Raw genomic sequence first — 22,022 nt, forward strand, 5'->3', positions numbered from 1 at the left:
AAACCGGATTATTTATTTTAAATCTTTTTGTGTGTCCAAAATTTTTCTATATTTCAATTTTCATGTCACAACAGTATAGATAGATTAATATTAAGTATAAATTTTAAATAAACAAGACTTGCAGGAATAATAAAAAATTTTGTTATAATTTTTTATAATAGAGTCTAATTTTTATATTAAAAAAATACTGCACAATATTTATCTATTTAAAATTTATATAAATCATTACTCTTAAAATAAATATAGCCCTCGGATTATCACTTTACATATCATACATAACAATATATGTTGACCATTGAGATTTACAACAAAACTTAATTCTTGTGCAGTAATTTTTCACTATAAATTTAGTAATTAGAAGACTCGTTAAACAAAAATTTATTAAGGTTTTTTAAAATATGAATGGCTTAATACTCTAATTCTATCGTTAAATAATATATAATTTTATATAAATTTTAATTTTAATTAACCTGACATCTCGCGAGCATGCTCGTATAACGGGATGACCAGCTAATCATTCTTGTCGGCCTACATACATACGTGTCCAAATAAATCTTGGGCGGAGAGTTCAGAGTCTAAGGTACACCACTGGATAAAGAAAAACCCAACAAGCAATCCGTGGGTCCCTCTACCGTGCCACATCAAGCCCATAAGAAGGGTTATGCACAAATTCCGGATGGGACATTGGGCCCAAAGTAAACTAGAACACGTACTCTTCCCGTAGTAGGTAACTGGGCACTGAGAGCTACACGTCGTGAGATGTCTCTTCCCTCATGGTTCCAGATTATTCTTTCCTTATTTTGCACGACAGAATTATATTTCGAAGTTTTCGTTGAGCCACGCGTACTTCTAAGTTCTAAGCTCATATGCGTGAGGATAAACAATAATTACAGTCGTATAAGTTTTGTATTCATTCAAAAATATATATAAATCTATAACTGATCATTATTTTTTAATCACAGACTTTAATTTTTTTTAAATACGTAAAATTTACATATTTTATAATTATATTTAACATTCCTCTTAAAAAGAATATATTTATTACAACTCTAGAAATATGTAAGGTATAGGATTTTCTGCACCATGTGGTCCAGTTTAAAGGCAAGTGAAGATTGAAATATTATCTAGTTGGGCATTTGCACGCTTGCACCTCGTTATGTTTAAAGTGCTCAGGTTTTTGTTAGCTCTATTGAAAGGAAAATAATAGTATGCATATTTTTATATTTTTTTATTATTTTTAATGGTTATAAAATTGACTATTAATAATTTTTTTTTTAATGATTAAGAATGTTTAAAACATGCTTAAATAAAAATATAATAAAAATAAAAAACTCATTTATATTAATATGCATATTTGGCTGTCACTCTAACATTATCTTTATTAAAAATATGGACGAAAAATAGACTTGTTAATAAAAAATAATAATTTTTATAGTCATAAAACGTGTTTTATAATTATATTTAGTATTATTTTGGTAATCAGCTAAAATAATTAAAGGGCCCAATTTATCATGCACATTGGATCACCATATAATATGCAGAAATGCAACACGTACGTACGGTTTGTCATAGGCATTTCAAGATTAGAAATATTTTTTGCAGTCAGCAGATACAGTCGGCGTGCAGTCGGCTAAAAAAAAAATTAATACGGGACTTACATGAAAAAAAAATTATTTTTATAATTTTTTATAATTCATGTAAGTCTTCTTGAATATAAAAAAAAAATTTATAATTTTTTTTATTTATTCTATACAGTCGACTGCACACTGACTGCATGTGGCGACTGTATGTAGCAAAGCCGGCTTATATATTATTCTCGAGTAATAATATTTGCATGGGTTTCACCGTTGTGGTACTTTTTATGTTGTGATCGAATGGCTAGGATTTCAGCTGTGTTCGACGGAAGATTTTGTACTTCTTTTCTAGTTCGAGGGAAAAATATGCAGTTCTTTTTTGTATTCATGATCACATAGTTCTGTCGAGCAATGTATCTTGAAACGGCTTTGCTGAAATCCTAGCCATTCGATCACAACATAAAAAGTACCACAACGGTGGAACCCATGCGAATATTATTACTCGAGAATAATACATAAGCGGGCAAAATTAAAACCAAACTGATCTGAAAGAACTTTGTTTGACAAGCAAGGAGCTGTAGCGTGGCGTGGCCCGGCCTATATCAGGATTAGGGCTGTTCATCCGGATTCCGACCTAGAAATTCGGGTATACCCAAACCGGAATCCGGATTTGAAATCCGGGCCGAAATCCGGACCGGATTAACCCGGATCAGATCTGGGTCGGAACCCGGATAAATCCGGGTTTTGTAAAATTCGGATTCCGGGTTCCGGATTCAACCCGTTTTTTTTTTTTTTTTTTTCAGCTTTAAAAGCATAATTTTTTTTTTAATAAAAACATATATTATATTAAAGATTTTTTAAGAAAAGTCAATATTAAAAAGCACAATTCTCTTTATGTAAAAGCCTATATTTATTATAGCAATTTTTAAAAAAATGTTGAAAATCATAGGTTTTTTTTTTAAAGCCTATATTTTGTGAAAATTTTTCTAAGAGGTAATGTTAAAAAGCATAACATTGTTCAGAATAATAAAATATATAAAAATGAAAAACTAAAATGCATTCAATCCACTACATATTACATTACATTACAAAATATAAAATTACAAGATATGAGTTCCATATTAATAACATTCTTCCATGTGATTTAATCACATCAAATAAAACTTCAAATATATTCGTTGTAGCCACTCAAACGGAAGATAACCGCCACATTGAATTGAATTCCTAGTTCTCTGCAGCCCACCAAACTGAAGAGTAAGAATGTATTTCAACAGAAAAAACACAAACCATAGAAGGAAACACTAAGAGCATAATGATGATCTTGAGTTTTGAATGTGAAAATCTAAAATTTCTCTATCCAAATTCTCAACCCATTTATCTGTTGGTGATAAGGAAATCATTTCCCAATCAATGCTAATAAATGGTGAATGAACAAACCATATGTCATCCATGTACCTGCAATATCCCAGAAAACTTGTTTGGGTTTCTGCCAGATCAGCTCAGATTACACAAGCATGTTAAAAAACTAGTCTCTAGAAGTGGATACCACGAGAGTATGCTCCAAAAATACCACGTTCTCTATACATAACCAATCTTGGTTGACAGTCATATATGGTGCAACAGTCTGATATTTTTATTAACAAACAATCACATATAGGCTTGAGTTTTGCAATCCAAACACATCCAAAACATATTACATTAAGAGTATATAAATAATTTAGTTAGTCATATTCATGTGTGTGTAAAACTATGTAATGAGAAATCTGAGTAAATAAGTTATAATTTATAAATGTGGCTGTTAGTCACATCATTATCTGCCATTCAACTAAAGCCACCAATGGTCTTCTAAACTATTAAATGAAAAATGGATAAAGCTCAAAGACAAAGAATCCAAGGTATTTTGTTTATGAATGGTAGAATCCAAGATAAATAACTAACAATTCCTAATTCGAAATCAAGTGTTCATAACCTTGTCTGAGACAAGATATATCAGACAAGTTTTATTTTACTGATCTTAGTTGAATGCTTCCTGTAATGTCTGTTGCCACAAGTGAAAGCCAACCTTGAAACAAGATTACTTCAGTTCTCCACGGGTTATCCTCTATTATCATCGCAGTTGCTGACTTCTAATAGTCATTTTCATTCAAACAGCGAGTTCTGTCATTTCTCTGTAGGCAATCTCAACCTGAAATCATTCTAATGATCAAGGTTTTTGTAGAATAACATAATATTGATACTTTCAAATGCCTTTTATCATGTACAACACCAGTTGAGAACTTGCAAGAACGACTTGACTGCAATAGTAAGCAGCATACAAACAGGAAAATTATAAAATGGGATATCCTTCCAACTCAGATAAAGCCACAGCATTGTCCACAATGTCATGGCTCCAAGCCTTCCAACACACATCAATACAATCCAAAATCTAACATTTACCCACTTCTCCATAGCAAACAATCAAAGCCGATTCTACACAGTTTACAACTTGGGTATGCTCTCTTCCTCAACACAACAGCACAAGAGACAAAATAACAAATATCTTAAACCCTAAAATCGTAAAAGCAAAAGATGGAGAGGACAAGCAGCCAAGAGAATAAAAGAATAAAGATGTAGGTGGTCCATACCCCTGGGTAGATGAACCGCTTAGATCCGTCGGCTGCAGCGCCATCACATATAGACTCGCCATTCCGATTTTTCAATAACTTACTAATTTTTTGTTTGTCTTGAATCCTTCAATTGGAAAATAAATTTTTGAGCCCCAATAGGTGATGGAATTGAACAAAAACCTCGAAAAAAAGTAACATAAACCAAAAAAAAAAACCCAAAATCAACGAAGAGAGAACGCAACAGAGGGAAGAAATAAAACTTACCAAAACCCTAAAACACTTCCACCGTTCGACATCGCAAATAGCTTACTGAGACATAGAGCAGATGAGAGAGTGATTTCGGGAGGGGCTAGGGCATCATAGACACAGACGCAAAGCACACAGAGAGAGAGAGAGAGAGAGAGAGAGAGAGAGAGAGAGAGAGAGAGAGAGAGAGAGAGAGAGAGAGAGAGAGAGAGAGAGAGAGAGAGAGAGAGAGAGAGAGAGAGAGGAAACTGAGGCTAGGAATCGGGGGGAAGACGAATTGGGTTTTGGGGGGGGTGCGGGTGTGACGGCTAGGGCAATGCCCTTTTTCTTTTTATACAACCCGGGTACCGGGTTTTAAACCCTCCGGTACCCGAACCGGATTCATATGGTTTTTTAAATCCGGATTTCGGCCCGGATTTGATCCGGTCCGAAAACCGGAACCGGAATCCGGTTGATTCCGGTTAAACCGGATTCCGGACTGGGCTGGGCCCATATGAACAGTCCTAATCAGGATCGGTGTGGTGGATAAAAATTTTTATTTTAAATTTTAAATTTTTATATTATTATTATAATTTTTTTAAATCTTTATATAAAATATAATAAATAATTTAATTTTTTCTTAATTTTTTTAAATTTTAAAATAATAATAATATTAAAATATAATATTTTAATATTTTATCTTAAACTCAAAATTTTCATCTCATTTACCAAACAGAACAGACGGGAGAAAATCGTGACATGGCCCAAATGGGTGGGGAGAGAAATTATCTTTGGAAATCTATAGATTTTAGAGCAGATAGTCCATCCGCAACATTTTCCTGCTCAGCGAAATGATGAATTGTTTTTGCTTCATTTATCTTTGCCAAGTATGAGGCGCGTAAGAAAATGTCTAGAATCAGTTTTACGACCCCACCACGACAACATCTCTACCTCTATTGGAATTGGAGGTTCAAGACCTTACGAGTTACGATGGCAGCGTAGTTTCTAACGGTTTTACGATGGGAGCATAATTTTTGTTCCTAAAAGAAAAAAAAGAGGCATGATCAATGATGATCTTAGGTAGTGGTAATAGTTCATTTTTATTTTATTTTTATTTTTATAACAACCAGAAATATTTTCGAAAATGTTGGAAAACAATTAATTTTCAACTAATATTTTCATATTTTTCTCATAATTTGAACCTAATTTAAACTCGATTAAACATCCTACATGTCTTACATTTTTATAAGAACGAGGGATTTAATATCTCAAATGTTATGATTATATAAACTAAATCTTTTATTTTTTTTTCATTTTCTAATAATAGCATTTTTTTAAAGAGTAATGCTACTCATTATCTAAATTATCATCATCTCATGATATAATATTAGATAATTAAAGATGATAATAAAAAAATAAATAATAAATAGATATTTTCTTTTTTAAATTATTGAGAAAATTCAAATATAAACCGGATGAAAAGAACCTCAGTATTGTCATAAGAGTTTCCCTTCAAACGTGATGTTAAGTAGGAGCTTACACACCTTTCATTGAGAGGACGACGCATCACTTATTTAAAAAATTTAAAATGCAACTGACCTCATCTAATCCAGTCCACTCCGTTCTCTCTATCACACCCCCCGCCTCAACTCTCGCTATCTTTCAAGCTGAAAATTTGCTTTTATTATTCACAAGGCTGAATAGAACTGTTGTTTGAAGTTTTGGATTAGCAAAATTCAATGTTTGATAGTTTGAGAGGCTCAAACAGAGAGAGAGAGAGAGAGAGAGAGCGGCGGGATGGGACGGGTTGGAGACAAGATGAAATGAGGCCAGTTATATTCTAAACTATCTAGATTGGTGATGTTTCTTTTATTAGTGGAGGATATAAATTTTTTCTGAACACTGCATCCAATTTATAGTCTCTCTCTTATAAAAAAAAATATGATAAATTACCCATAAAACTCGCACTTTTAATCATGTAAACTTCTCTTTCCATCCCTCTTAGTTTTATGATTTGAATCCATGCTAAAAATATCATGGGTAATTTCCACATCTTTATGTCACTTCCATGGGCCGATTGGGGTTTCTTTAATTTATGCTAATGGCTGCACTGTACGGTCATGCCGGAGTGCTCAAAATCTTGATTTCAGCGTGGGATAACTTATCTCGGCAACCAAACACCACCAACTGACTACCTTACTTAAAAATACAGGCGCAGTCAGAACATGCGAATGATGCGATCCAACGGTCAGCGGAGATATTCCAATCATCAGGCGTGATACCACGCGAAACACTACATCCCCAGGAGACTGAATCTACTAAATCCCAAGCCCCAACCTCCAGAGTCCAGACTATCCCTCCCTTCCTACATACTAAAGACGGTGAGGCTCTCTCTCTCTCTCACGTATGAATATACAAGGATCTATGATTTGCATTCTCTTCGTATAGATCGGGGATGGCGAACTTTCTAGCTCAGTTCCAGACGATCAAGAATTCCTGTGATCACCTCGTTATTGCAGGTTTGAAGAGCCTCTGAGTTTCTTTTTACTTTTCCCCTTCGTACCTTTTTAATTTTCTCTCAGATATTGAATTGAAGCTGAGATTCGTGGTCGAATTCAAATTTTGGGTTTGCAACCTTCTGATCTCGATCGCAAAATCTTAAAATCTCAAGATTCGTAGTTTTTCCGTGGCATACACTTTTAGATTTGGATTGAAATTGTAGATGGAATCGGCTTAACTTCAGAGATGGAAATACTGGGTTTATACCTCTAAGTGATATATATTTGCGAAACCGGATATGCCGTTCTTACAAATTAATTTTACAAACCTTTTGTTGTAAATTATTGCCCGATGTACATTATCATAACATTTCTTGCGGAGTCTATTCCAAATCACTTTGTCTGAATTTTTGCACGACTTGTTAGTATCCGTAGCGTTGCTCTGTGAAGTCTCTGTTATGAATGATCGTTGCGGGTCATATGAATCAAATTCGGTCGGAAAATGCATCCGGTGCTCTGTTTTCAAATGTGTTCAGCCGATCGAATACTTTTGTAAATGTGCTGTTTCAGGAATTGAGAGTGGGAATTTATGGGAATGGTCGGTTTCTGATGGTTTTTATTTAAACCACCAAATGCAATTGAGAAGAGTTAGTGGTGAAGATTCTGTAACAAAATATGCAGTTCTCTGTGTGTGTTTGTGTGTGGGGGGGGGGGGGGGGGGGGGGAGCGCATGTGGACGTGTATTTGTGTGTCCGTGTATGCTTTGGACTATATAATATGCTTTAGTTGGAAAAATTATCATGGCAAGAGGCATACTTCATCTTTGTGCCCTTATATATTCACAAGGTGAAAATCACTTGTAGTCCTTCTAGATAATAACTTTCATTGTGAGTTCTCAGTTTTCGTGATCTATAGCCTTCAAAAAAATGTTGGTAGGAAATATATTCTATATATTTATCCAATAGCAGAATGGCATAACGTTTTAGTGTTCTACTCGCTATATGACCATATACTAATTTCTGCTATGCTGCTTTTCAGTGGAAGACGTGAGTGATTTGTGGCCCATTGTCAAGGATTGGTTTGAGGAGCGGTTGCCATTCAAAAGAGCATCTTTAAACAACAAGACCCGTAATCCCGTGTTTGTGGAGAAATTGGCTGCGGAGTTCATATTAACAACAGATTCAAGACTTCGTAGCCGCTTCCCTCAGGAGCAATTGTTATTTTGGTTTCGGGAGCCATATGCAACTGTTGTTCTTGTTACCTGTGAGGTAACTTGCTGTCTAAATAACCTCATCCACTTTTTCTAGTATTAATTATTGTATGGCTGTACGAGTTGTTTTTTAAGTTAGATGTGGACATATGATATAGGTGTTATTGCACCCTCCAACTCACCAACATCTCCTTGAGTAAGGAATATATTACTCATACCGACAATGCTAACAATGTGCTGGAATAGTCCTTGTGTCACACTTTAGACATCATATACATTATTTTAAGGGAGGTACCATTCATGTGAGTCTATGTATGGGGTGACAGTTTATGACCTTTTGCTAGCGCTCTTGATCATGAACTTGTTTATCACATTTGCATTAGTTGACGATGCATTCAAGTCAATCCAAACCACAAAATTCCCTACTTTTGTCGATAAATCTTACCTAACATGATTATGACCCAGTTGGGACCTTTTATTGGCACATTGAGTGATTGCTATTATTCCATACATGGTACCAGAATTTTTCTTGGGATTGTGTGATTTGTTCAAAAGGAGATGGGCATAGCTTATTTTTTCCCTAACCTGGGTTTTGACATGCAGATTTACTGCATGTGGAAAATGTAGTAGATAAAAAATAAAAAAATAAAAAGAGAGAGAGAGAGAGAGAAAACAAATCTTAATTTCATGGTTTCCGCTGGTGTGCTTAGATTTCTATATTATGTGGTGATTTATTTCATTTTTCGTTTTGAATGTCTTATTGCTAATGTAATTCTGTTGTTGTACTTCCATTTTTTCCCATAGGATCTTGATGAGTTCAGAACAATTCTTAAACCACGCCTGAAGTTGATTGTCCAGAATGACGAGCGGGAGTGGTTTATTGTATTTGTGTCTAAGGCTCAACCAAATAATGAGAATGCCACCAAATCTGCGAAAAAAGTATATGCCAGACTTGAAGTTGAATTTAGTTCAAAAAAGAGAGAAAGGTATGCTCACATCTCTCTATAATGTGTTTGGAGTATAATAGTTCACCAAAATTTTGGAACATTTTGGGCTTCTCTTCTGTTTGTCGCAAGAGAGTTACTTCTACATATTTCCACACAAGCTGAATATATGTTTTATGTACCATTACATCAAATTAAGTTAACAGCACAGCATCAGGATATAGTAGAAGTAATACTGGGAGTAGAAAATTGATTTTTTTTTCATTATCATTATCATTTTCTTCTTGAATCATAGTTCCCGGCTTTTTTTCTTTCTTGTAGAAGAGAAAGTGGTGAATTTATTGCATCAAGTCATTGGTGTATATTTTTCTTCAATCGATTGAAGTCATTGGTGACATATGACTGATAGAATTTGAATGTTAGAAAAAAAAAAAAATCATAGCTACCTCACCATCATTCTTGCATTTTGTTTTGGGGGAGGGGGCATTTAGAGATCTAGATGCGAGTAAAAAATGTGTATGAAATGGTGCAAAGGGTTGATATTTTCAAAGCTCTTCCCTTGTTTTCTATTGTTTCTAAAATATGCTTTGCTCAGGTGCTGCAAATTAGATATACACTGCCCTGAAGCAAATTTTTGGGAAGACCTGGAGTCCAAGATTATGGAATCCATCAGAAATACTTTGGATAGGCGTGTACAGTTTTATGAGGATGAGATACGCAAACTCAGTGAACAAAGATTCATGCCAGTCTGGAACTTCTGTAATTTTTTTATCTTGAAGGTTGTTCCTTTATCTGAATCTTTGAATTTAGTAATTGTGATGGAGGTTGCTATGCATGCAAGGAGGAATGTTTTGATTTTAAATTGGGATTGTTGACTTTTGTATTTTTCCTTCTATTAATCTTGTGCATTTCATTGTACAAAAGAGCATAACTTCAAGTTTCTTCTTCTACTTTTGTGTCGAAGTACATGATAGAAGCCACATCCTTGCCACTAAAAAAAGATGCGCAAAAGTCCTCTGTCCTTGGGACCATGCAATCTGCTTACACTATAAGTGTCTGAGGATAGCTTTCTTCCTTCCTCTTTTTTTATTTTTATTTTTTTTAACAGGAAAGCCTGGCTTTTATGTTTGAGATGGCTCATCTTTTTGAAGATGCATTACGAGAGTATGATGAACTAGAACTCTGCTATTTGGAAACAGGTGATTTTGACTTCTCCTGTCAAGATACTGATTTTGACCCTTGTCATGTTTTTAGATATATGTAGTTTGATATACACATACTTATCCCAAAAAAAAGTTTGATATACACATTCACACTCTACACATCACCTTTATCTGGCTTATAAGCATGTAGGCCCTTGTGCACAGGTTTATTCTGCTTATGTTGCTTAATTGATTTATTTATTCTAGAATTAGAAAGAGGGGGGGGGGGGGGGGGTCTATGCTGACCCTGACACTCAGGTACATCTACTCAGGAGCTTAATTCATTTTGTTTAGTGTTTGTTTTCACTTCAAATTTTGTCCTGTCCTTAATCATATATATATCACTTATCCTGTCAATATATTATATTATACAAACTTAATTTGGTGCTAGATGGAGTTCAAGTGGTTTATATAAGGCTTAATTATTTATTTATGTCGATAATGCTGCTCTGTCTATCAGTCTATCTCTCTTCCTCTCTCTAACCTTTAGGGCCTATTTAGGGTTGCGTTAGGAGTCTTAAAAAGTGCTTAAATAGCTTTAAAAGCTTTTTAATGAAAAAATTATGTTGTTTGGGTGTTACATATTAAAGTACTTTTTAATCTCAAATAAGCTAAAAAGCACAAACATGTTTTTCCGGATAATCCGGAATGTAGTTCAAATTTTAAAAATATCCATACAATTTTAAGCTTGTGGTCATAATTTCAAAAAAAAAAAAATCAAATGATCGTCATTTTTACCTCATAAAGCACTTCTTTAATTTGTTTCCAAACAAAGGTAATATGTTTGAAAGTACTTTAAACATATGGTTACCAAACAATAAATAAATTTTTAACAGTAGAACTTATTACTTATAAAGTTATAAGTCCTAAAGCTATTAGCCATATTTTTCACAGTAATCCCAAACATGCACTTAATTTGCCATATTAGGAACTCCATTATATGCTTAACATGATTAGGTAGTTTCTTGTTTCACCCTTACAAAACTATTCTTTTCAATCACATTAGAGTAATAATTCAAGGGAATGTGCCTGTGCAAGGATGACATGCACAAATCGAGAAATGGTCTGAATTTTTTTACTCTTATCTCTTTTTTTAAAAAAAAAAAAAACAACTCGTTATCTTTTACTTATGAAAAAAAATAATTCAAGGGAATGTGCTTGGCTACGCCTATTGGCATTAATAAATTTTTACTTAGCAAAAAAATAATAATTCAAGGGGATCATTCTCCTTGGGTGAAGCCAGTCCTATTTAGTAACAATCATGTGTCATTTATTCTATCAGGTTCTCATAAAATGAGTTATAAGATAGATTTTTATTGGTGATTGTGGAATTGGTAATGTCCTTTTTGTTCTAATTCAGGATTTTGAGGTACCACATCTATACATTTAATGGATATATATTTGGTATTTGTGTTTTATCCTAATTATATAAAAAAAATTGTTTATCATTCCTGGTCATAAGAAATATGCTTATTAATCTGATCATACTCTTTTATGCTTCTATTTACTGGTGAAGTAAGTTTTTTCTTTTCTTATTACTTCTGAAAAGTAGAGGATCGAAACTTAAATCAATTTTATGCAGTCAATATGATTGGGAAACAGAGAGACTTTGGAGGAGTAGACCGTGGTGATGATCAGGCAGTATTGCTTAATCCTGGAAACAAACCGTTGACACAAATTGTTCAAGATGATTCGTTTCGGGAGTTTGAATTTAGGCAGTATCTCTTTGCCTGTCAATCAAAGGTTTGCAAAACTGAGAATCCCTTACGTGATACTTAAATGGTTGTACATAGAACAAACTGAATTAGATAGTAGTTGTATTTAAGGATATCGCTCTGTTTGCTTTTTCAACAACGCACATATCATTTTGTATAAAGTTGCTTTTGAGCCTTTGTTTTATCAAAAATTGGTCTACATGGTAGATTTTGTTTCTTGAAATTACAAATTGGTGCTGCATCTCAGTGATATATCAAATTGCAGCTTCTGTTTAAGCTGAATCGCGCCTTTGAGGTTGCATCAAGGGGTTATTCATTCATAATAAGCTTCTCAAAGGCCCTGGCACTGCATGAGGTATCTGATAATCATTTAGTTATGTGTTTGTTAATATATGTTACTCCTTTTGAGGTTCAATTGAAGAATATTGGTTCTTAGTGCTTCCCTATCCTGTTTCTTTTCTTCTTATCAGAATATACTGCCCTTTTGTATGCGTGAAGTTTGGGTAATAACTGCTTGCTTGGATGTAGTCAATGCAACTGCTTCTCATTATGTTGATGGACTCGTGGCACCTGATATAGAAAAGGAGTTCTACCGACTTCAGGGTGACCTTTATTCACTGTGCCGGGTTAAGGTTGGTTTTGTGTTAATAAATTTACTGCATATTCTTTCTAATTCGGTATTCTTTTTGGTGATTTACCAGTTTGTCTAAAGTTACTACAAAATTTTTCACTGAATTGGGAATGTGATTTTTTAATATTCTGAAATTTGTCTGAATGCATTGATTCAGTGTTTGACAACCTTGTTGGTGGTTGTTTACATTTACTACAAAATGTTTTCACTTTTGCTATTTCTAGCCAGACTCAGAGTATTTATGATTTTGGCAGTTCATGAGGCTTGCATATTTAATTGGTTATGGAACAGAGATAGAAAGAAGTCCTGTCAACAGGTACATATTTGAGTTTAAATACCCCAGTTTAGCATTCTCTAAATTTGGTTGCCTATAAGATTTTTCTTTTTGATAAGAACTATAAGATTTTTCTAAGAGCAAAAGTCTATCATATGACTAGACTCTTCTTCCCTTCTGGTATAAGTAATTTCTGGAATCTTACTTTTTCTTTAAGCTTTATCTTTTCTTTGGAGCAGTGCTTCACTCAGCATGCTTCCTTGGCCTAAGCCAGCAATTTGGCCTTCAGTCCCTCCTGATGCTTTATCTGAGGTTTTTTCAAAGGAAAAGGTAAGTTTTCAATATGTCGTATGCTAGGATGTGCAAGCAAACAGACAATTGAAATGTTCACTTTCTTCAAAAACCACATGATATTTGTGTTTTCTTTTTGTACTGGTTAATCATAGAGCTCTTGCTCACAAGAAAGATAGTCATTACAGGAGACGGCTCAAGGTAGTCAATAGGCGTACATGGTGTCCTCAATTAGGCTAAATTCATATTATATGGTTTAACTTTTGGATCCCAAACAAATGGTAGTTTTTGGTATCATAGTTGGAATTGTTACTTAGAATTATGTTCGTTTGGTTGTCCCTTTAACATATTTTTATCATTATAATCTACTCTTTTGTTAGAAAATTGATTATCTTGATTGGTTAGAACTTAAATAAACTTGGATGACACTGAGGAAAATTTACAATCATAACTTTGAGTAAGCAAATCTTTTTTCATGAGTGGTCAATTTCAGGTAAATTTTAGTCATCTCAATGAGCTTATAGCAGTCCTTATACACCTTCTTGTTCTTACTTATCAATAAAAGCAGTCCTTATAACAATATATTTTTTTCCATGATACTTGATAGGTACAGACTGTGTTAATGTGCTAAAAGTGTTGTTATTTTGCTCAACGGTCACTTGTTGACTTTCCTCAAAAAACAAAATCCATCGACCATGTTTTCCTTTGTGTAGATGATTCTCCAAGAAACTCGTAGAGTCAAGCACTTCGGTATTCAAAGGAAACCATTGCCTCTTGAACCTTCCCTTCTTTTGCGTGAGGCTAATAGACGAAGGGCTTCTCTTTCTGCTGGAAATATGTTTGAAATGTTTGAAGGTCGCCCAGTTTTTAATGAAGGGTACTGGAAATGATTCATTAATCTTTTAAATCCATTATCTTTCATGTTTTGGTTTTCAAGTTCTAATCTTGTTGGTATGTACATTGGCAGATCAGGTTCAGAAGCATCCACAAAGATGTCCCCATCACAAAAAGTCCGTTCAGGTGTTATGTCACGCACTAACTCTTCACCAGGAAATTTTGAGAGCGCAATTGACCGACCTATGAGACTTGCTGAGATTTATATTGCTGCTGAGCATGCTTTGCAGCATACAATTTCTAATCCCAGTCTATGGAAATCTTTATCAGCTTTAGAGGAGTTTGAGGTATAAATATCAGGCCAAACAAGTGCATAACTGCAAACGTACACATACATGTACCTCTGTTAGTAGTTTCTTTCCCTCAAGGAGTTTTTCTTCACAAGTACTTCTATGTAACTTTTTAGTGGTACTACAACCTCTGCTTCATCAATTGATAATCCCTTCCTTTAAATATGATAGATACTTTTAAATGATATTTGATTTACGGTTTATTCTTTTAAATAGGTCTCACTCTGAAAAGGAGACTCTGAAAAGCTGGAATCTTTTTTTTTTGAAAAGCTGGAATCTAAAATAGGTTTTTACATCTTATTTTTCAATTAAATGTCGTAGTTCTCTGGATTAGCTCTCTCTCTCTCTCTCTCTCTCTCTCTCTCTCTCTCTCTCTCTCTCTCTCTCTCTCTCTGTGCTCAATTTAAAACTCTGATACTGGCAGCAAAAATATCTCGAGCTAACTAAAGGTGCTGCTGATAATTACCATCGCTCCTGGTGGAAAAGACATGGAGTTGTCCTTGATGGTGAAATAGCGGCTGTCTGCTTCAAACACAGAAATATTGATCTGGCAGCAAAATCATATGAGAAGGTTTGTGCCCTGTATGCTGGTGAAGGATGGCAGGATTTATTGGCTGAAGTCCTACCCAATTTAGCAGAGTGTCAGAAGATACTTAATGATGAAGCTGGTTACCTATCATCTTGTGTGAGATTGCTTTCACTAGACAAAGGCTTATTTTCGTCCAAGGAACGCCAAGCTTTTCAGTTGGAAGTTGTTAATCTTGCACACAGCGAAATGAAGAACCCTGTACCCTTAGATGTATCTTCTTTAATTACGTTTTCAGGCAATCCTGGGCCCCCACTGGAGCTGTGTGATGGGGATCCTGGTACCTTATCTGTGACTGTTTGGAGTGGCTTTCCTGATGATATAACTCTTGATTCACTCAGTCTCACGTTGATGGCTACATCTAATGGTGATGAGGGTGTGAAGGTATGATTTTCATGGCATAATGTTATTCATTTTCATTACAGTTGGAGCAATTTGTATATTGTACTACAATCATTTCATCTAATGTGTCAGGCATTAAGGAGCACTTCTGCTACTGTTCTAGAGCCTGGTCGGAATAATATTACCCTGGATCTACCCCCTCAAAAACCAGGTTCCTATGTCTTGGGAGTTCTCACTGGGCAGATTGGGCACTTGCGGTTTAGATCTCATAGTTTTTCCAAGGGTGCCCCTGTAGACGGTGACGATTTTATGATTTATGAAAAGCCTACTAGACCTATCTTGAAGGTACTGTGTCTTGAAGCTTGAAGATAAAACATGTAGTTAAAGAGTTGATTATAAGTTTTGATGATACTTTATGATGATGAGACAAGGAGAACTGTGTCTAAACCAATGATTTTCTTCTTATATTGTACACTTACCATTCATTCAGATACTGAAGCAGAATGAGACTGTTTTAATCATCTAACAAAACCTTTTCTTCCATAGGTTTTCAAGCCAAGAGCTCTGGTTGATCTTGCGGCAGCTATTTCATCTGCTTTGCTAATAAATGAACCTCAGTGGGTTGGAATCATAGTACGGCCAATGGACTACTCCCTCAAAGATGCGGTATTGCAGATAGATACCGGTCCAGGTCTAGCAATTGAAAAGTCCCATGTCATTGAGATGGAGAGTTATGCTGATGTGTCACAGAGCGCTGCTGACGTGGGAAAGTCTGATGCTGCTCACAAAAATGGTTCTTTGGCCATTGATAAACATTTTGAGCAGTTGAGACTCAATGATGGCAGGATAGTGTTTCCGGGTTGGGCAAACAATGTTACTTCTGTTCTGTGGATTCCAATACGTGCCATTAGTGACAGGCTTGCAAGAGGCTCGTCTTCAGGTTAGGATTAGGATGTGTAGTTCTGTGGTTTCCACATTTGTCGTGTATATTTTTTGTTGCATCCAACTGCTTCCATGTATATGACACTGTTTTCTATGGGCAGTTTCCCCTCAGAGGCAGAGTATTGTGGATGGAATGAGGACAATAGCTCTAAAGCTTGAATTTGGAGTATCTCACAACCAGATATTCGAGAGGCATTGCCATGATCCATCACTTTTCCAGTTTCAGTGCAAATGCTGCTTTTTTCAAATTTATGATATTTTTATTTGTTATGCATTTGTCTAAATAATCACCTGGCCAATGTGCAGGACCCTAGCTGTCCATTTTACTGACCCTTTCCATGTGAACACACGCATTGCAGATAAATGCAATGATGGAACTTTGCTTCTGCAGGTAATTTGTGCTCAATTTTTTAAAAGCATTCTTTTTGTGTTTGCTTTGATTTTGAAGAACTGGTGTCAAATTTCATGAACAGAATTGCCTTTTTTTATTGGTAAATAAAATTTTATTGATCATAAGAATAGGCAAAGCCCAAGTACATGGGTCATATACAAGAGCAACGCCTAGGAGTGATGTTCTACAGAATGCCTTTTTTCCAATCTGTAATAAAAATGAATCACATAGCTTAATGGAAGATACTCAATACATTACTTAAAGAAAATAGTTCACATTCATTGTTGTGAAAACAATAATTATGACATTCTCTTGACATGATCGATATTTTTCAATAAAGTCCACATTGGCTTATGTTACTTCCAGGTGATACTACAATCAGAAGTGAAGGCCACATTGACCATTTATGATGCTTGGCTTGATCTTCAAGATGGGTTTGCTCATACTAGAAAAGGTGATGGGAGGCCAAATCCAGGCTTCATCCCGCTTGTCATTTCTCCTAATTCTAGAGCAGGAATCCTGTTCAGCATATGCTTTGAGATGTCAAATGCAGAAGGTATTTCATTTGATTGTGCAAATAAACTTTGGCACCTTTACACTTTTGAACTGGAGTAAAAAAAGGAGTAGATGCATCTATTGTGGATCAATGTCACCCGTGCATTAATATGCAGTATTGTCATATATATCACAGGTCATCAGAAAACCATTAAGGGGCTTGATAACTGGTAATCATATCAGCACCCGAAGTAAAAGAGATATATTCAATGAAACTTCCCACCATAGTTGAAGAGTGTTTTCTCTGTAATCCTACCTTCGAAACATTTTTTTAACACCGTGCCAGATCAGGGCCATCTACTATTACTATGATATATTAACTTCTTGTTACATGCTTCCCTTCTATTTTTATGGATGAGGTTTGGTTCTAAATGCCGCATTACTTCAATATTTAGGTACTCATGTATGTTCAGCAATAGTACACTGCTGATTTTGATACACCCGCCGCATTGGTTTCTCAAAGGTCCTCTTAATTTCATAAGAGGGATTTAGGTATTAAATGTGAACTCTGTATCACGTAGGATGTGAACATGATTCATGAGGTGAATTTGACATAGCTTGTGTAATCCCTAATGGAAGGCTCAAACCACATGACCTATACTCCAAAAGCACTGGTCAATGATATAATTGAACCCCCATTGGAATATTATAAAGAGCAAGAATTTTCCAAGTAATGTGGGATCTTATATACCACCTACCCTTATCTTATCAAATCAGGGTATCGCAATCCCTCCCCCCCCCCCCCCCCCCTAAAAAAAAAACCCCCTCCCGATGTCCTCGTCAGACCAGTTCGTTGTAGGTGGCACAGTCCCACATTTATGGTTGGAGTAGGCTCTGATAACATTTGTAATGTCCCAATGGAAAGCCCAAATTATATGACCTATACTCCAAAAAGACTAGTCAATGATACAATTGAAGCCACATTGGAACATTATAAAGAGCAAGAACTTCTCATTCCCAAGCAATGTGAGATCCCATGCACCAACTACCTTTATCTTATGAGAATGGGGTATCACAGCTTGACTTGTTATCTCTGAGGTCCATAGACACACGAAGAACCATTGACTACTATGATTATAAAATTCATGAATTGTGGCCAAGGTCCTCATGCCTATACATGTTGGGTTCAAGACAAATTCATGTTCATATGCTTAAGCACATTAAAGCTCTCTAGCTTTGAACTATAGTTATGCAGTGAAACGTGAAATGGCTTCAATTTTAGGGTTGAAGGTTGGTACTTGATATGCGTAAGATTTGTTTGGCATGACTTTTTTGCTTGTGAGACCATGCCTTGGCCTTGCAATGGCTGGATGTTGTCCAGGCATCGCTGCCCCTGGTGATTATGGATGAAATATTTAAATAATTGAAGAATAAAAAGGACTAAGGACTTGTCTTGGACTTGGCACCGTGTTAACTATCTAAATAGACTTATAGAGAATATTTACATAGATACAGAAGGGGCCTTTTGAATCCATTTTGACTTAGAGGGGGATGACCAGTCTATATGAAGTTAGGGTTCGTACTACTTGCTTTTTAAGTAGTTAAAAATTATTTCAGGAAAAAGAAAAAAGAAAAAAGAGAGTAGGCAAATGAAAGAAAGCATTCTATAGAATAACTGAAGCTTTGTTTTGGATAGGAAAATTACCTCAAGCCAATGAGCTCTAGCTCAATTAACACTTTCTCCTCTCACAATAAAGTGATGGAGGGTGAAGTCGTGGGTTCAATACCCAATGGGAGCATGTGTTTGGCTTACTATTAAAAACAAAACAAAAATGCTACAAGACCATTTTAAGAAGAAATTACTTTCTTAATATTTCTAGTTAGTCATAGGTTACTGAGGGCTTTAGGATAGGAAATTAGTGACATGTTAGATTCACCTATGCATTGTTTAGAAGTTTGTTCTTGAATTTTTTTACTTGGAAAGATGCTCATGTTTTTACAACCTTTGGCAGTTCTTTAATACAACCTATCCAAATAACATACAGGTTGTCTATTCAATTGTTCTTTGGTGTAGAATATTTTGTCTATTTTTATAAACGATGTTTTTGTGAAAACGTCAGATGCATTAACCTGGAAAAGAATCTAATACACAGAGTAAATGTCACATCCAAACATCTTTGAAGAACTTTTGAGCCACAAGTTATTTCATTTTGTGTTACCATGGAATGAGCTAACATGTCAACTTTCTACTTTCTCTGATTTTCCTGGACCTTCAGGAGAAGATGATTAATTTTGAGAAAGATTATGGATAAAGCAAACACAAATGTATCGAAATCAGATCGGTGTCACTGGTAGCCAATATAATAGCAAATCGTTTCACATTTGTCTTAAATTTAATGAAGCGAATGTTTCTTTTGGTTTGCAGAGGAAGCCAAAGCACCACAACCTGATAGCATATTAAATATCAGATATGGTATTTCTGGCGATAGAACTATTGGAGCACATCCACCTGCCGTTGAATCTCCTGGACCTGAGGTTGTTAGACAGGATTTGATCTTCAGGAGTGCTCTTGTTTTGAAGAGGCCTGTGCTTGACCCGTGCCTGGCTGTTGGTTTTCTTCCTCTTCGTTCTGGTGGCCTCAGAGTTGGTCAACTTGTTAACATGAAATGGAGGGTTGAGAGGTTAAAAGACTTCGAGGAGAATGAGGTTTTGAAAGACGATGTAAGTCAAGGAATGGTCCCATTATTTCTCAACAATGTCTAACCAAAGTTAAAACTCAGGATTCTAGAATATCACCCTTCCCTTTCAAATTTTAAATTTTGACGTGGCATCAATTGCTTTGAAGAGCCAAACCATCGTCCAAATAATTCTGTTGCTGTCTTAGGTCTTGAACTTGAGGGGTTTTTTTTCTGTTTTTGATGAGTAATCAAAGATTCTATTAAAAGACAGACCGGTTGGAGCTTGAATAAATTGTTTCATTTAGCATTGCTTAAATTCTCAATCAACTTTCATAGGACTTGTTTTTTTATTTTTCTGGATGATTCTTTTGCTTTATGTGGTTGCCTGAAAGGTTAGGGAAAGAAAATTATTACTTTCCAATTATAAGTTATCAATGTTCAATACCTGGAGAGGAGAAAGTGGGAACCTACCCTCAATTAAGCTTAGCTCAATTTTTATACCCTTCAAATGATGTTACACCCTTGCATTGTTTTCCAATTTCTTCCCCACTTATTTTTTCTTTTTGTAATGAGGAAATTGTTAGTTTAGGATCTGGATAGTACTTTGGCCAGCTATTAGTGAGTACATGAATATGAAATTTCAACTACTCTTCTATCCATGCCACAAATGCTTTATATTGTCTTTGTTGCTTGTAAAACAGGACGAGGTGTTATATGAAGTCAATGCAAATTCAGATAATTGGATGATTGCTGGTAGGAAAAGAGGGCATGCGTCTCTCTCCATGAAGCAAGGTTCCCAATATCTTTTACAACTTATATGTTTTCATCAAATTATTTCTTCTTTCATGAGTAATAAAATAAAAAATAATCGGATAGCTTATAGTTGATGGATATGACTTTAGATGTCTCGTTTCAGTGGCATCTTAATCATCTTTTTTTTTTTCCCTATCACTGACAGGTTCAAGAATAGTTATCACAATATTGTGCGTGCCGCTGGTGGCGGGTTACGTTCGTCCTCCACAACTTGGACTGCCAGATGTAGATGAGGCTAATATAAGTTGCAATCCTGCCGGGCCCCACCTTGTCTGTGTCTTGCCTCCAGCTCTCAGCTCCTCCTTCTGCATTCCAGCATGATTACTTGGCACCCTAATTTCAAATGTCCAGGTCATTACAATCTACCACTCTATATGGTTGGACAAGTTTTTCTTTTCAACAGGAATTACGCTTATACAGATAATTCTGGGCACCCGATTTTGATTACCGAGATGTTTGTGAAGCTGAATTTGTTGAGTTTAATGGAAAATCCAGAAAGGTTTGTTCAATTTAGATTGGCTTAGGTTGTTCTTTGATTCTTCTAAACATCTTGCATCCCTGCTCATGTACAGTAGGTTTCGGCACTTTCTTTCCATGTAAAATACATTGTAGAGCTTAACAAGCACATAAATTTCTTCAGTTTCTGATGCATGATTTTATATGATTGAAACCTGTGCAATCATCCCATTGTCCTTCGTTTTTTTTTTTGGTACTTTTAAAAGGTTGAATTCAAGGGGAACGAACATTTTGTCCCATTTTCTGGTTAAGAAATTCTTTAAAAAAAAAAAGTGAGAATCTTTATTTTCAGTCACTTATTGTTTTGGAAAATGAAAATACTCTGGAACCACGTGAATCTGTTTCACCGGGGAGCACTGCATTTGACACATCGTTCACCCATAAATCTTATTCGAAGGCCTTCATTACACATGCTGCTTCTGAGCCGTCAGCCTGAGAGTCCCCATTTATTTCTCAGACCCCGAGAGCTGCATCTTAAGCTTTAATTCAGAACTCCTTATGCTAGTCAGCATTTACTACGGGTTAACAGAGGAACAAAAGTCATTTAATTTAAGTAGAGAGTATATTATATATTATATTACACGGAGAAAAGGTGCATGATTTTTCAAACGATTCTTAAAAAGTTTTTGACTCAAAATTTGAAAATAAGACAGGTCCCACCGAGATTTGAACTCGGGTTACTGGATTCAGAGTCCAATGTCCTGACCACTAGACCATGGGACCTTTCACGCCTTTCTATCAAAAAAGTAGTTATAAATAGCCTCTAGAATAAATTATCATTTCCTAGCATTCAATTTGGCAGATTAAACCAAACAATTAACTGCACTACAGAAATAAAAGTTTACCTTAATTATTTTCTCTAGTGTTAACTGTTCAGACACTTTGTGTAAGTAACGAAAATTCGA

General features: G+C 35.3%; 1 protein-coding gene and 1 non-coding gene across 3 annotated transcripts; one reads left to right on the forward strand and one right to left on the reverse strand.

Moving 5' to 3' along the window:
• The first annotated feature begins 6,619 nt into the window (after window positions 1–6,619).
• LOC122281983 (trafficking protein particle complex II-specific subunit 130 homolog) lies at window positions 6,620–21,271 on the forward strand. 2 transcript variants are annotated; one of them, XM_043093877.1, is made up of 22 exons: window positions 6,620–6,786; window positions 6,854–6,924; window positions 7,942–8,171; window positions 8,918–9,099; window positions 9,653–9,836; window positions 10,166–10,256; window positions 11,842–12,002; window positions 12,240–12,329; window positions 12,445–12,606; window positions 12,860–12,921; window positions 13,119–13,209; window positions 13,884–14,047; window positions 14,138–14,351; window positions 14,779–15,324; window positions 15,415–15,627; window positions 15,829–16,222; window positions 16,326–16,416; window positions 16,531–16,615; window positions 16,982–17,171; window positions 19,536–19,831; window positions 20,490–20,580; window positions 20,747–21,271. In XM_043093877.1, exons 2-22 carry the CDS (start codon window positions 6,861–6,863, stop codon window positions 20,920–20,922), a joined length of 3,777 nt encoding a protein of 1,258 aa, XP_042949811.1. In that variant the 5' UTR covers window positions 6,620–6,786; window positions 6,854–6,860; the 3' UTR covers window positions 20,923–21,271. The 2 variants fall into 2 exon arrangements, with proteins under 2 accessions (XP_042949811.1, XP_042949810.1); XM_043093876.1 differs by having other exon boundaries at window positions 6,621–6,924.
• A 497-nt stretch (window positions 21,272–21,768) lies between these two features.
• TRNAQ-CUG lies at window positions 21,769–21,840 on the reverse strand. Its single transcript has one exon. It is a non-coding gene; the product is annotated as a tRNA-Gln (tRNA).
• Window positions 21,841–22,022: the final 182 nt, after the last annotated feature.

Source organism: Carya illinoinensis, chromosome 11 (genome assembly GCF_018687715.1).
Source record: "Carya illinoinensis cultivar Pawnee chromosome 11, C.illinoinensisPawnee_v1, whole genome shotgun sequence".
Taxonomy (NCBI): domain Eukaryota; kingdom Viridiplantae; phylum Streptophyta; class Magnoliopsida; order Fagales; family Juglandaceae; genus Carya; species Carya illinoinensis.